Source organism: Linepithema humile, chromosome 2 (genome assembly GCF_040581485.1).
Source record: "Linepithema humile isolate Giens D197 chromosome 2, Lhum_UNIL_v1.0, whole genome shotgun sequence".
NCBI lineage: Eukaryota > Metazoa > Arthropoda > Insecta > Hymenoptera > Formicidae > Linepithema > Linepithema humile.
In genome coordinates this window covers 25805871-25822510 of record NC_090129.1, presented here as the reverse complement: position 1 = coordinate 25822510, position 16640 = coordinate 25805871, and the positions used below count along the sequence as shown (strand labels likewise).

The 16640-nt window shown below is 34.8% G+C and overlaps 1 protein-coding gene across 5 annotated transcripts in view; it reads right to left on the bottom strand.

The window, feature by feature from the left end:
* Positions 1-109: 109 nt before the first annotated feature.
* Positions 110-16640, bottom strand: part of Syt12 (Synaptotagmin 12) — a 34351-nt gene continuing 17820 nt past the window's right edge. The window contains exons 2-16 of one of the 5 annotated variants that reach the window (XR_010888535.1): positions 12015-12138; positions 10849-10948; positions 10360-10493; positions 9252-9647; positions 8430-9128; positions 8015-8231; positions 7630-7734; positions 7419-7528; positions 7244-7325; positions 6833-7164; positions 6488-6620; positions 6062-6316; positions 5861-5980; positions 5420-5663; positions 110-3842 (exon numbers count right to left, since the gene is read on the bottom strand). Coding sequence is in view for 4 of the 5 variants with exons in the window: in XM_067349620.1 (XP_067205721.1) it covers positions 5481-5663; positions 5861-5980; positions 6062-6316; positions 6488-6620; positions 6833-7164; positions 7244-7325; positions 7419-7528; positions 7630-7734; positions 8015-8231; positions 8430-9128; positions 9252-9647; positions 10360-10493; positions 10849-10948; positions 12015-12094 (2946 nt within the window). In the remaining variant the exon portion in view is untranslated. Of the gene's footprint in view, positions 5664-5860; positions 5981-6061; positions 6317-6487; positions 6621-6832; positions 7165-7243; positions 7326-7418; positions 7529-7629; positions 7735-8014; positions 8232-8429; positions 9129-9251; positions 9648-10359; positions 10494-10848; positions 10949-12014; positions 12139-16640 lie in introns of all 5 variants that reach the window. The other 4 variants (XM_067349620.1, XM_012359810.2, XM_067349621.1 and 1 more) reach the window with 4 other exon arrangements.

The window sequence follows — 16640 nt, the reverse complement described above, 5'->3', positions numbered from 1 at the left end:
AAAATAAGTTTTATACCAATGTTAATATAATTGGCCCTTTAAATAATACAAAACATTGCTGAGAAAGAAGTGAACGAAACATAAGCATGAGTCAATAAAGTACGAGGCATTATCCATTAATTGAAATATATTTTTTTAAATTTATTCATTAAACGAACTGTGTAAATAGAGCCGCAACCATGATTAACAATGATCATGTATAATTAATAGTACATGACTTTCCGCGTCTATGTATATGTATGCATATATACAGGATAGAAATTATTTTCTAAAATAGCGAGCCACACACACAAAATTTACCAGTGTATCCTTTGACAAACTTGATATTAATTTTTCTCTAGTAAATTGGCTGACCAATGCGGACTTTTTTTTACTCAATTTTCTTTTTCTGCTTAATATTTTGATAATTAATTTTTAATTAAAATTTTTTTTAAACAATTTGAAATTAAATGGAAAATAAAATTGTTATTCTTATTTATATTGATAAATTTCCTGAAAAAAATTTAATAAATTTATCTTTAATTTTTTCAAATCTTATAATTAAGGAAATTAATCTCTCAACAATTTGACTAAGAATTTTAAATTTATCAAAGAATATATCAGCAAATTCTGATTCACTATTTCAGATACACCCTGTAGTATACGTTGTACAGCATACAAATATCTGCTGTACAATTACCGTCCATCATCGGTAAATTATGGTATTTTCCACAAGTCAATGCAGTTAAAGTTTGTTTATACAATTAATATAGTATGGTACAAGATATCGTATAACGTACATATTATATCTTTCACGAACACAAGCTCGAACGTACCTATTCGTTTGAAAATTACTTTACGAACGTTAATTAAAACGTCAAAGGTTAATTATTTTTAATTTATCTAAATAAAAATATATTATTTATTATTCAGGACAAAATAACGATCTATATATTATACTGAATGCTCTGAAAATAACAAAAAGTTTGTGTGCGCATTTGATTTAATTTTGACGAAAATTAATAACGATCTTGTCAATTGCGCAATATCTCATAAGATAATTAATTTCTCCATTAATTTTTTTAATAATTAATGAAGGTACGTTCGAGTGCATTTTGTAATGCAATAGGGAAGGCTTGGCAAAGTTCATTCCTCGAAAGGTTTCATTTTAATCAACGAGATACGAAGATCATAACGCATATATACATATACAGGGTGGGGTGAATGTGCCCTTATTATATCACAGAGAGGCGTAACAAAAATATAAAATAATTTAAATTTTATAGTATTTTGTATGTGAATCGTACACTCATGCAATGGCTAAATGTGTTTCGTGATTCGTCTCACAAATATAACATTATAACATTATAAATTATTAATAATAATCCTACTGAAATACCCAACAACGGATAATATTGCTATCACTTATACATCAATATATCGTATTGCTAATAATGTATGACTAATATTATATACTACTTTACAAAAAATGGAGAACACTTTTTAAACGCTCAAAATGGAGCAATTTTCAAACCACTAGAACTCGAGTAAAAAATCATCGCTGACAAAAAATTGAAAAAACATTTTAAAGCTTAAAAATGCTTTTTCAATTTTTGATCTGCGATGATTTTTCATCAAGTTTCGGTGATTTGAAAATTGCTCGATTTTGTGCGCCTGAAAAGTATTATCTATTTTGTGGAGTAGTGTACTTCAATCTATTATTGTTAATGCGTATACTAGAGAGTAAAATGACCAAATCAAGAAATTTGCAAGAAATGACATTTTAAAATTAATTTTGTCATAAAAAACATAATCATTACAGAAACATTATAAAATTAAGTTATTTCTTTTCTGCAAAAGAAAATGTCTCGAAGTATTTAAACGCATCAATTGAATTTTTATTTTTAATTTTTAATATACCGAAGATATTTTGGCGTACCTCAAATTTATTTATTTGTATCGATATTTCAAAAATTAATTCTTTTAATTAATGCTGTTAAAAAATCTATTATAATTGATACAGTGACGCTATTTGTGATACGAATCACTTTGCACTATTATTGTCATTATCATTCGATTTTCTCTCTCTCCCTCTCATTCTCTCTCTCTCTCTCTCTCTCTCTCCTCTTCTAATCTCTTTCTTTGTTTCGTTCTTTGAGTTCCTTCTTTCACTCATTCTCGCCTTGCATCGGCGTACTTTTTCCCATGCTACACCTGTCTTTTCGCCAATTTTTAATCTCTTTTACTTATCCACTTTCTCTCTTTTACCACTATAGCTAGCCTCTGACAAAACTAAATTCTGAAAAACGAGATGCAAACTATTAAACAGCTCTTATTTCTTTCCCCCTGAAGTCGTCCCGCCCATACGGTTGTATCAGGTTTAACTTTAACATGTACACGGATATCTCGGGAAACGGATGCAGCAGTAACTCGAGCACTCTTGTGTTACTTTATGTTACAATCAGGAAAAAGTCAGGCGATCGTGTGTTCGTTGAAATAAAGTTCACGCGAAACACGATGAACAAATCTCTGCCACTTTCCCGCGATATCGTGTATACGGCGTCCACGTGTCACGTATTATTAAACGTGGACGTTTAATAATAGTACGCGTAATATGCGCATAGACGCGAATCGCACATAGGTATTAAGAATAAAAGTTTAATTTTGTGCTGATATACAACAGTGTTAAATACTAATTTATCTCGGCTTATATATATTATGTATATGCATACAGATTACGTGTACGCACAGTGCGTACGATCGCTTATGTACAGTGCCCCATCGTTAGATACATTCCGTCAAATTATAATTTGCAAATTATGCGTATCTTCAAATCGATTTAAGAGAAATTGTCTCGGACAAACTGTTTCGACTAAAATGTCTAAAAAACGCGCGATAAGTTTAAAGTTCAAGCATAATTGTAAGTGATTAACACATCACAATTTCAAGATTTCAGCAAATTAGCAGCTTTGGCTATTTTAAAAATAAAAAATCCACAAATTAATAGATTAAAATTTAAAATCAGATAAAACAATCAGATGTCATTTAAGAAATTTATTTAAAAAATTAAAATTTAAACCAGAAATCAAACTCAGCAAACACTAACAAACAGTAACATAACATCAATGTTATAATTTCCCACTCAACAATTTAATTACGTATAAGACATGTTATATTGCAGTGACGTTGTTGAGTGGCAAATTATAACATTAATGTTATATTATTGTTGATTAGTGTTTACTGGGAATTATTATTAGCAGTAATAATCATTCCTGATTTCTCGAAACCATCGTTGTTAGAAACATTCGCCTGTGCTTCTTGCAATAATTTTACTTCCGACAAAGTACGCACTCTCCAAATCGATTCCATTCATCTAAACTATTCTCACGGATCACCACGTATATATATAATATATCAGTGAAGAGACAAGTATCGTTTGCAAAGGGTGCCTTACAATTAGATTTATGAAGTTAATGAGAAGTGAGCATATTAGTCCCATTAGTAATTGGCGATAGAAAAATCTGCGAAAAAGTTAATGTGAAAGTGAGATAGCTTCATGACAAAGAGTGTATAGTATAGATAGTAAAATTTTGCTTGTAATGTATTTCTCTTTTTTTTATATATATATATATATAATATGCGTACACGTGTGCATGTACAGAGACTAAGACTTGCGAGTTTCATCATGTATATGAAGAGGTACAAAAGTTATAGATATAGAATAGGCGTTGAGGTCCAAAAGGCTGTCTAATTCGCGCGAGTTGTTTAACGATCGTCTTTTTTTGACGGTGACCGAACTGTTGATCGACGGTGTCGGAACCGTGGATCCGGAGATAAATCTCGTAAGCTGATGGCCCCGATCACTATACGATAAGAAAAAAAAAAATATATTAAGAAGCATTTGCAGAAATCTATTCTATAAAAAATCAAAGTTTTTAAAAATCAGAAATTGTTTCAAAGATACAGTCTTTTTTACTTCGGTCTAATTTGAAAATGTTAACAATACTCTGAATTTTGACAATTGATTAAATAAATTTCATTGAATTCTGACTAAACTTATTTGCTATAAGTATAGCAGAATATTACAACAAATTCAAGAAACATTCAACCAACTTTCGGGGAAAATCGCGAAGAAATAGGCACTCACGTCGCAACTCGGGTCATCATCATACAACATGAATTTCTTTGCGAGATAATGACATGTGGAAATGTCTAGCTTCTTTCTTACATACTAATTTACAACAATCTTCTCTTACGTCTAATCTAGTTAAATTCTAATGATAGTCAAAAATTGTGACCCTCAGTTTTTGAAAGGCAAAACATTGCCCGAAAAATCAACGCGTAACATTTATCAAGGAGCTATGGTGATTATGTAAATTCGTGCAGTATTTATTCTTTACGAAATGCAACAGAATCGTTGCAAGATCTGCTGCAAAAGCTGTCAGTCTCAAGATAGTTCCGACACCATCGAGTGCTGCAATCGGTCCTCGATTTTTCGTCGCGTGGATCACCTCGTTGTTGAACATGAAGAGGATCGTAATCGATCGATCTCGATTAGAATTAGTACATCCGTGAAAAAATACATTATCCCTCGTTTTTACCTATAGCGATAATTGTGCATAAAATTCATTCATATTTTGGGGATGACAATTATTCGATCATGCTTGTGGCATTGAAGGAAAGAGAAGCGCCATTGTGAATGATGTCGAAAAGAACTCGAATTCACCAAAATTGATCGCTCCTAGAAAATAGAAAGTGTTTTACAATGACAAATGCGATGTAAGAATGGCAAAGGGAGAGATCAATGATTCACTAACAACTATCGATTTTCCAGTCGCACGGCGTCAAGCGCGTTCGTAGTCTTTAACTTACAATTAAAATATCCCTAAAACAAATTAATTGCTTGATCATATTAATTGCTTAGTGAGAGATATGTAACGGAACACATTGCTATGAATATCGCGTCGCATTTCAGTCGGCCGCGTCAAATCCCTTCTGCTACGTCCAATTATCCCTGTAAAAGGAAGATTTAATATCCGCAGTCGATTGTAATTCGCAGGATAACGATCTAACATTCGTTCGGATCTTCCCAACTGTCGAACTCAGAGTAGATGATGGTGCGGGTCACTTTAGAGCCTGTTCGTGCTTGAGGACGCGTTCAGTATCGACAAACAATTGAAATAGTTAATCTTCGCCATGCAGTTAGTGTGCGGTACAATTTGGAATCGCTCATAAAGTAGTCCTTCGTCAACAATATTGCGCGTCGTCTGAATGATCATTAATAGAAGACAGATAGGACAACACGCGCATCTCTCTGCGAGATTGTATCTTATTTTACGATGCGATTATACATATGCATGGCCTTTCAGCTTAATACATCAAAGAGCGCGGGCGTGACACAGAATTTTATACGAGATGGTACTTGGAAGATAGATGATACTTTAAAACTTTGTTTTCGCAGATCACCAGCTCCGGTCGTCCTTCGGAACGCGATATCGTGTCTACTTCCTGAGAGGATGCCACATGGCGACCGGACGCCGCAAGGCCGCTAACATTTGTCTCCAGTGTGCCAGCGCTTTTCCCGTCGAGGTAGATCCTACGATAATGTGCCCGACAGAGTACGCCTTTGGACTCGTACCTTGATCACCGTTCATTTCCGCCACCGTCAATCTTAACTGTATAGTCTGAAAGAAATGTACGTTTCCTAGGAATTCGTAAAAAAGAACATAATCGAACGCCAATTTATATATCGCATATTAATTTATAAAAAAAAAATTATTAAAAAATTTATCAAATAATTAAGATTAAATTATTTTAATTACTTTTTGCGCTCAAATCATATTTTTATTATAATTCTTGAGAAGAGAAAATTTGTCAAAACCTGTAAAGCATGCGCTGGCACGCTGAATATTATCGCTTCGTTGAAGATCGGACTTTTCTCCCCCTTTTTCACAGATGTCTTCTTCTTGTGTATCTTTTTCCCTTGTTGAAGTAGATAGACCTTGGTGAAAAGGAAAACAAATATTGACCACTTTTCAAATTACTTATCAAACTATTGACAGAAGAGCGACGTAGAAATTACTTTAACGAAGAAATCACCCGGAGTTGAATTCGCACCGCACAGGTTGCGGGCTTTAACCACTACAAGGGTGAGTCTCTCCGCTGTTGGCAAGTAACTAAGAGAGAACATCAATTCTCCCAGATGCGGGGTGGGTAAAGTGGGTCCACTGAGTACCAGCCAAGTCGTAGCTGGCGGCCTTGCCGCAGGTCCGAGCTTCAAACTGGCTTCGCCGATTAAAGAAGTGGTGCCGCCGATGCTAGACTCGTCAGAAAATACCTGAGTAATGAAAACAAATTATTTCAATTTATATTCAATTTATATTCAATTTCCGCTGACATGTGAGATAAACTTTTGATAGAAAAATTAATTTCCATGTCTATTTGTAATAATTATTTCGTATCAAACAAAGATAATGAAAAGAAAAAAAAGATTAAGAGCGAAAAATACCTCAACGAGAAGTGTTTTGCCTGTCGGACCGCCATCGAGAGGAAATAGAAATTTCTCCTGATAACTGGGCGATGGACATCTTCTATAAATTCTCGTTTGCACATGAGTTTGCCTGTCGGGTAGTAGACACACCCTACAAAAAATTTTTTGTTTACTTTTCTATTCGAAAAATGTTGATTAACTATTAAGCTCTGAGTACTTGTTACTACTATTTTTATTCCGGCCACACGCAGAATGTTTCTTATCGAAAGGGTTAATTAATTATTTCTGAACCAATAAGTTATTTTTTACAAAAACTAATTTTTTCTGAATCATTGTACAAGGCGTTGAATGAAAGATATCTACCTGACGAAAGTGTCTTGCGCAGGAGAACCGTCAGCAGTAACGAGATCCCTGGCTTCCAGGACGCTCACGGCCAGATCGCCTTCGCAGTCGCTTCCACGACCGCCCCATCTTTCGTGCTCGAGTCCGACGCAGACGTGACCGACAATGGGCACTTCTTCCAGGTCGTTTAGATTGATACTAGTATCGGAACAAACGCTCTCACAGCTGATCGCTCTCTTCAGGGTGAATTCATCAGGCGGCGGTTCAGGCTCGGGACCCCATGAACCTCGACGATTTCCCGATCTGCTATTGAGATCGTTCAGTGCGTAAGCTAGATACGACTCCTCTAGGCTCTGAAAATTAATTATAATTAGAATATATTTTTTTATATTGTTTTCAGTGATTAAATGTTTGAAGAAAACATATCATTACTTGTGAAAGTCGTCTCTTCAATTGCACCTCTTCCAAGGCGGCGTAGAGCTCCTGACTATTTCTTCTCCTAAAAAAAACAAATCTTACAAGCAACGTATATGGTTTTATAATAATCGATGAAGATAATTTAAAAAAAATTATTTTACGATTTTTCATCGTGATGTTCAATTCTTACCTCAACGGCTCGGTAGCTTCGAGTTCTACATATTCGTGAATACCGTTCAATCTTTCCTCTATGCTTTTACGTCTTTGTTCCAAACTGTTAAAAATATCCTGAAAGGTTGACTGGAATGAATAAATTGTCTAAATATTTTATTTTTTTTATAATTATTTAAAATTTTTTTGTAATTCTTATTAGAAAAAAAATTATTACGAAGAGAACGTACCTCTGACGTTCGAGTAAAACTCGGATCTGATAAATAATTGTAGGAATCGTGATGCTCTTTAACTAATAAGGGAGATGATGGTGGATCTTGTAGACTATTGTACACCTATAAAAAACACAAAAATATTAGATTAAAAAATAATACAATATTATAATATATAAAATAATTTTATAAAAATGTTAAACTAATTGTGTGTGTGCATACGCAAATTAATATCTGGCCTCTTTGTTCATTATTAATTATGCATAATTACTCAATAAACCTATTAAACACAATATATTTCGGGGTGCACAATAATAATTTTTTCCTAATTGTGCTATTATTAGGGTATTCTATTTATAGATAAAATCTATAATGCTAAGAGAACAAGAAAGTTTATCAGTACTTCTTGCGCTGTTCTGTGAGCTTCCAGGTTTAGTTCAGGACTATAAAGATCGGAACTTCGTCTGATGCCATCCAGGCCGGTGATATCTGGGTCAGTTTCCGCGTAAATATCCTGCATATTCCGCAAATATTCGGCGTCTTGGAGATCTGCGGCGCTATCGTTCACGAACGGCGTTGTCGAGGGAAAAGTAAATCGCTGCGCCGAGGAGAGCACCGAACTGTAAACAAAGAAATATATCTCGTCATCATTTTGTATTTCAATACATTTTGTTCATTTTTAAATATAAAAAGTTCATAATCTATATTAGCAAACTAGTTTGTTGTAGATTCTTCGCGTTATTAATTCATATAATATATAAAAAAGTACATCTTATATATTTTTATCTCAACACTTTTTAATAATTTTTCAATCTTACTTGTAAAACTCCGAGGCATCTATGTAGCTCTGCGAAGTGACCGATCTGAGCGCGCTGAAGATCTTCTCGCCGGTGGTTGGACTACTCTTTTTCGGAATCTCCTGAGGCGGATCGGGCGGCGCGGGCGGCGGCGGCACCGGACTCGAAGCCGACTCGCTGATAACTTTTGTCTCGTCCCTGATCGATCCTTGAATCGTGTTAGTAAACAACAGCGGGCGCGTTTGGAGCTCGTTCACAGAGTCGTAAACAGGAAGATCGGGTAGACTTTGAATATACTGCGAAACTCGCTGAAGATCCTGTGCCTTCGACAAACTGCCGTGGAACATATACGGATCGGTGTCCTCTTGATGGCTGGAAGCGCTCGTGAACGGCGTCATCTCGATATTCTGCATATCGCTGTTCTTCCGATTGAGATCGCCGTTCAGCTCCTCGCTGTTCTGAAGCATCTTGGAAACGATCTGTGGCCCGTATATCGACTCCATGATCATTTGACTGGCGTTCGATGACGAGTTCATCGCGTTGAAGTTGTTTGCTAAACCTCTCGTCTCGTTCCTCGTGTACGGTCTTGTCACATGATTCCTCTGGACGATTTCGTAGCCGTTGTAACTGCCGCTGATATCCTCGCTGTCGCGGTTGTCTATAGAAGGGTTCATACTGTACCTGAGTCGCGACGGGTCTTTAGGAGGAGGTTCGAATTGCCTAAAAGTTGCCAAAGATTAAATAAAATCAACAACCTTCGCAATATAAATTTTACACATTTGATTATTAAAGAGTCAAAAAAAATTTTTTTATCTATTAGAAATATCCATACTGCGTGTGTACCTGATAGCTCTCGAGTCCATGTGGTTCTGACTGGCGTAAGGAGTCATCTGGATGCCTGCCGCTATCGTCCTCGCAGGATCGTCGTCGAACACGAAAGCGGTACGTTCGATCGACGGCTGAAAGGAGCTGTGAGACTTGGGCGGCTCATTCTGAAAGAGGAACACGGACGGACCGGGGGCTCTCGATCGTATCGATCCTCTTTGCAATGACGGCGGCGGCGTCAGCGGACCCGGACCGACTTCGTGCATCCTGAGGTAGTCGACGGTACTCGGCGTCTGTAGCGGCGACGGCCTCGGGCGAGCGGTCGGCCGCGGCTGAGGCGCGGGTCGTAGCGGTTGAGGTGGTATCGTGCTGCCGCCGAGAGGCGGATGTAGATCCCTGTCGACAGCCTCAAATCTGTATAATAATACGAGTGATATAACAGTCTGAGTGTGTGGAATAAAATAATTTAATTCACTTTAAGCAATTTAATTTAATTTAACTTGAAACATGAAGATGTAAAATGCATTTTATTCATAATTTCTTGTGCGCTCAAAATTTTATTATTATTTTATTATCATTTAATTATGTACTATTTTGACGATTGAAATTTGTATAATAGCACTCATGATGTATAAAATATTTTTATTTGGTTGAGATTTTATAGACGTAATTCAGGATAATTAATTTAATTGGACGCGAGAGATTTCAAAATGATAAAAATCTTTTTATATATATTTTATTGCATTGTCTGCAGAGCTTTTAGTTTATAACGTGAACGATATACAGAATATTCTAGCGCAGTTTAATTAATTTCGTTGCGAGCATGAATGCAATATGCTCGAAATGCTTTTACGCAAAATCTCATGCGAAAGAAAGCTTTGTCACAGCTTCTATATTTTCTAATATTTTCTAAATGAATTTTCTTCGTCGCAATGTTAATATCAACAGTAGAAAAAATTCGAAATTAGTTTTAACCGAGTGAAAAAACTTCTTCTACCGAAAACTTGTTTGAGCGTCGTCTCTTGGATAATCTTTTATCCTTTTTTATTAAACGCTTTCTATAAACATATTCTTAATTACATTACAAAACAGTGCAGATTAAATTATTCACTTTATTATCACATACCTGGTAAAGGCGCCTTGTGCATCTAGCCGGAGGTCGCTGTCGCTATGCAAGAGATGTTGAGAGGTATTTCCAGTCTGGCGATATAGGCCTGGTATTGTCTGGGCGGTTGGATGCTGAGCCTTTACCAGCCCCACCTTCGAATAGTGCCATAATAAGAAATAATAATTCGAAACAATACAACGAGGCCATTCTGAGGTCGCAAAAGAGCATTGTAAAGTGACTGAATAAAGTCAAGTGGCATTTCATCGCATTTTCATCAGCCTCGCTTTAAAATATTCATATAACATTTCAGCGATCATACTTTCAAATAATATAACTGAGATGACAGAATTCTCAAGTTTTTGGACCAAATATATTGCGCTTCTATCAATGTTATCTCATTTTAATTCAGAAAGGAAAGAATGTGATTAAAAATTATAGAATATAATATTTTTAAATAATACAAGTGTGATTTTATACAGATTTAATTTATGTTTTGAGACACTTCACCTTTTCTTCCCGCGGTGCCCACAGCCAGGAAAGCCTCTGTCTCCATTCCTCGCAAACGCTCCAGACATTCCTGGTACCGAATTGCCATCCGATGCGATATCTGTGAGATTGACGCAGGGGTTAAGCACTAATTATATCTACGCTACAAGTAACGAGATAAGGAGCTTAGTCGAGATTATAATTCGGAAATATTGGATAGAGAATAATAGAACAAAGGGCGAAATGGAGTGAATCAAGACTTTAAGAACAAAGTTGCACGTCGCTGCTTGATCGCTAGATCTATTTATAAAATCTTTCATTTATCTTAAATATTCGCTCGTATGCCGTATTTTATTTTATATCTCTTAATTAAATTAATTTGCCCTTTCACCTTTCATTAACAATGACTTGATAATTAAATTAAAAGACGTTTTCCTTCTGTGTAATTCTTATTGCAAGCAATGTTAAATAAATTACCTTTTTCTCACTTCTCCATATATTTTCTATGTATTTTTGTTACACTGTGAATGTCTTTAAAATACAACAAGAGTAATTTAAATACAGTCTCAGAATCTATTTGTTAATTAAATATATTATTTTGCTAATTATTTTGCACACATTTACTACACGGTATCTTGTTCCACGGAATAATTTAGTGTCCTGCATGTTCGCGATAACGATCAGGGTTATTTAAATTTATAATCATCTTTAATAGCTTTCCTCGTATTATTATTCTCGGATAAAACGAATCCAGATTTATTCTTCTGACAAAAAATAGATTAAGCTCGTGCTCGAACAGACACCAAATTGCTAGTGTAATAATTGTATTCGCTAAATTACGCTTTCACCTGTTGCACCCATTAACGCGTCAACTAGTTTCCAAGGATATATTATTATATTCTTACATTATTGATTAAGGACGACGGAGAGATATCAGAGAAAGACTTACAACGAATAATTCAATTCAAATATATTCATAATTCGTGTGCAATTGCTTTTTTTGAAAAATAAAATGTCTGAATTATATATGTATATGGGATACATCGATATGTTTGTGAACAAGCAATTTTTATTCGTCGAAAACTCAATTATGAACGTAGTCAATAATTTGTTGTCAACAATTTTTATCTTATAAGCTGATTTTAATATTATCGGATTTTATTTGACTACATCAAAACCATAATTACCTTCGGCACAAAACAAGCGTGGCACCAGCAGCGATGACGATGACGAAAGCCACTCCGAGACCGGTGAGAACCCAACCCATCGTTCTGGATGCTAAATCCACCAAATCGGATGAAACCGCGAAGCCTAAAACACAGGGAGTGCATCTGTGCAGATAGCATTATCCGATTACGATCAGGGAACAATTAAAGCATGCTTATCCTTGATCATTGTTTAATTGATATGCGATTAAGAAAAATGTTCGATTTCTATCGAACATCAGCATTACAATAACATTAATTCATTTAATAAGTACAATATAAAATAATATATATTTTTTTACTAGAAATTTATTTTAAAGAAATTTTTTTAACAAGAATACTTGATTGATTTAAATAATAAATGCGCGCGGCTGATAATGTTCGATCGCGAATTTGATAGAAAAATCAAAGAGACAATGTGTCGACGAAGTAGCACTTTTACCTTTGTTTTTTTTTTGCTACTCTTTCTGTTAGCAGAAACAATAGTAGCAATTAGTGGCACATAAGATTTCAGCTTGAAACCGAGAAGCAAAAGCAAAGAGAATTTTCAAGTACATCTATTCAACGGTTGGCTTCGCCCTTCACCTTCTTTACGAAACAAAAGCCAAAGAAGATAGCAAAGATGCCTGGAGAACTTATGTTTAATTTAACATCTGGAAATCGATTGCTTCTTGTTTACAATAAAAATATAGAAAATTTTTTAAAATAACGCTTTCATTCACGTTGATTTAATTTGAAAGCATTGTAAGATTAATAAATATTAATGGATGTTAAATGGACGTTGCGCATCATTAATGTTGCAAAAACATATTATTATTGTTTTTGTTTCATTTTATGTAAAATAACAAGGGAAAAATGCATATGCGTAAAACAAAAATTCATCGGCAATGAGCAGAGAAAGTGGGTCAGCCAAGACTTGGACTACTACTACTTACATTTGTGTCACTATGTCAAGGTAGCCAAGATCTCTCGAGTTTAGCATTGTGTTTTAGATATATTGCGCGGTTGACATTATTTGATTAATAAATATATGGTAAATTATTTAGATACTATTTTTATTAAACTATTGCAGTGTAGATGGTAAGGATATAAAACAAAAATGAAAAATGAGTATTGATGAAGCTTTCACATGCCTCCGTTTTTCTCGCAAAATATATTATTTTGGTGAAATAAAACTGTAAAAATTTTGCTTTTTATAAAATCATAAAAAAAGCTTATAAAATAGATTTTACATTAAATACTACTAAACAATTTTTAATTAAGTTCTATCCAGATAGATTCATTAAATGTAGTCATAGCGTCCTTAGCTGAAAGTTAAAGTCATTTCATAAAGATTTGATATAAAGTACGTGTCGGTCTGCTCGTTATTACCAATAGTTTGTAAAGTTTGCAGAATCAAACTTGGTGAGTTATCATGAATAATTCACACGTGTAAACCATTTGCTAGAAGTCCACCTTGAACTTTTTAACTTTATAACGCATGTGAACTGCATTAATCTCTCGCTAACTTTCGCTTTATAATCGATTATGTTTTATTACTAGTTTTTGTGTACAATTATGCGCATAAATCAATTTTACATCAATTATTTCGCGCATAATAATAGACTAATATATAATAAATGGAAACAATGATGGGGTGATATAGTTGTTTCATAAAATCCAATCGTTGATGATGTACAGCAGTTAATGCCGCTTCTGTACGTCGGCGTTCACTTTTAAGTAAAATCCGATAAGCTTTGAACTTTCTGTTGTCTAGTCCATATTTATGAGGTATCGTAAATTCAATTCGCGCGGAGCTGCGGAGCACAATGTGCTTCGCACCCACAGCTTCTAATTTATACCTGTCTAACAAATTTGAATCCTCCTGACGCGTCTGACAATGTTCGCGTAATTTTCCGAGCGATACGCAACACCAGAAGAAAATTTGCGCTGGTATAAAATTCATACTCATATACGGGCTATCATAGCAGCATCCGCATTAAAATTTGCATCGCGCAGTTTATCGAGATTACGAAATTAAGTTCGCGATGCATTAGCGAAAGTGAACTAATGAAATATGCATTTGCTGAATGTTTCCTTACTCCATTATGTAAATATTTCTCATACTTGGCATACCATAAGAAGCTTTCATTTTATTAATGGCTTCACTTGATTTAAATTTGTGACACAGAACGTCAAAAGTAGTATATCAAGATGAAAAAAAAAAAGAGGAACGAAGGAAGAAAGTAAAATATCGAACTCTATCGCAAAGTACCTCCGTCTGCGCGGTATGTATTGGAAAGTGCCCAAGGGAACTAGAGGGATGTAGATTAAATATTTGCTAGGTATTTGACTAGTACGCTTACTCTCCAAATCAAATATCCCTCCACAACCGTTGCTTCACAATGATTTCTTTATCAACTCTATCGGAATTGCGTTATCGCCGTTTAACTGCATTCATACGACGAAAGAGTTTCGACAAGAAATATTACGACAGTGAGAGAAAGAGAAATATTGTATTATTTATCTTAACAATGCAATAATCAGTTACCTGCTCGACTATACTTGTCTCAATGTGTTAGTACTACTTCTTTTATTATTTCTGAGAATTATTATGCACATATTTGCGAAAATTGTCGTTTCAGGCGCTTCTGCAAAAGCCGCAAAGTATTACGTCTGTTTTAATTTCAAAAGTAGATTACTTCACGAGAAAAATATCGAGAAATCAATAATGTCGCTATACGTGATTGAAGATGAAACATTTTCAGCAAACTTTAATAAAGTTACAAGACGCAAACAGATAGCGAAACTGTATTCTTTAACAAACTTCGAGCAGACTTCGAAAGAATTTTAATTTGAAGTTTAGATATCAAGATATTGAAGTTAAAAGCTAAAAGTTGAAAAATTAGAAGAAACGATGAACTTTCTGACATTTCGCAAAATAAAAACTAATTTTAAATACATATATTGTAGACAGTCTGTCTGCGCAGAATTAAGATAAATTATCAATATTATCAACTGTGACAACGTGATGCGATTGTTTTTATTAAAAATATCTGATAAAATAAATAATTCGTATAAATAGCTCTTCGTGTGCAATATTCGTGTAATATATCGTGTAAGCTCCAATTTAAGTCAACAATCTGAAAAAACTCTAAATGTTGTATACGCTGTTTGCTCACTAGCGCTATCAATTTTATTATAGCCGTCGGGTCGTTCGCACCGAGCGATTCGACGACGCTGTCTCATCGATCCGCTCGTCATTCTCGAAAATGCGTTGTTCCGCAGGAAGCTTTAACGAGGTATGATCTTGCGGGTTACTAGGTCACCCGTTAGGCAAGTTTAATATGGCTTAGGATCGCGCGGAATTCCGAGACCGCCGCATTCTCGACCCATCCCACTCGCGAGAGAGTTTTCCTCCATCCGCCGTTATCTCCGAAGATAAGAACCGCTTCAAAGAGAGAAGGAAATTGTTCGAGAAAAGAAGGATAGCTGCCGGTATGCGTGAAAGAAGGAGAAAGCCCGCGAAAAAGATGGGATCTACAATAGGATCCGCGCGAAGGATTTCTCTTCACGACGCTTCGCGTTCTCCTTTTATGCACCGACTATAGACGAATGTCGAAGAAGCGTGGAAGAAAAGTCCCTGAGGGACCTCTCACTATAAGTGCAAGGCTAACCCCGCCGGAGAAGAATTTTCCGGTGGTCTTTGGAGAGAAAACCGATACTTGTATAATGTATTGCTATCGTATGCGTGATGGTTTCTGCTAAGTATGCAACAGAAGAAAAAAATATTGTGTTAAATTTTACATATGCTATGTATATTATATTCGAATACTTATGAGAATATGCGGTGTTGTGTATTTGTCGACTAACCACGTTTGCATTATCCTCGTGTTGATCTTGCGTGCGTCGCATTTTATTTTACATGTTTTAGATCTTACGCGATCGTAAATCTGCCGCAAATAATTGTGTTATTAATTATAAAAGAACGGATGAGGAATTAACAATTTACACGATCAATATTCATATTTAATCGATAAGATCCTGTTGAAGTGACAAATGTGATTTCAGTGAAAAAGAGCAGTCGTCGACAGACGTTGTATAACTCCTCGAAATTCACATCTGAAGTAATCTTTGTATTGATTTTACATTAATATAAATGGGTCGTACACTTCTGGCGTAATTGCACTCATTGTTGTACGTGGCACATTAGCAGCAAAAATATTAATGTGAATTAATGGAATCGGTCATTGTAATAATGAGTGAAAAAAGTCAAATATCCAAATGAATAAAACTGATTGAATTTTAATTGTAATTACATGAATATGTGATAAACCGACAGCGAAAACATTAATATGAATTTATATTAGTTCAATCAATTTTGCAAACAAAATACGAATCAACTTCTTTACATACTTATTACATACAAATTAGAAAAACTGATTATTATGTGTGAACAAATATTATAATAAAAAAGTATTTGAATTGCATTTTTATTTGTAATATTTTATATATAACCGAGAAAGGCTAATAACAAAAATTTTTTTCATTTCTAAAAAGAAAACTTTTCTTTTTATGACACATACGCCAATGGATGCTTTCGCAATAACCGAGTCGATTAATTTTTGA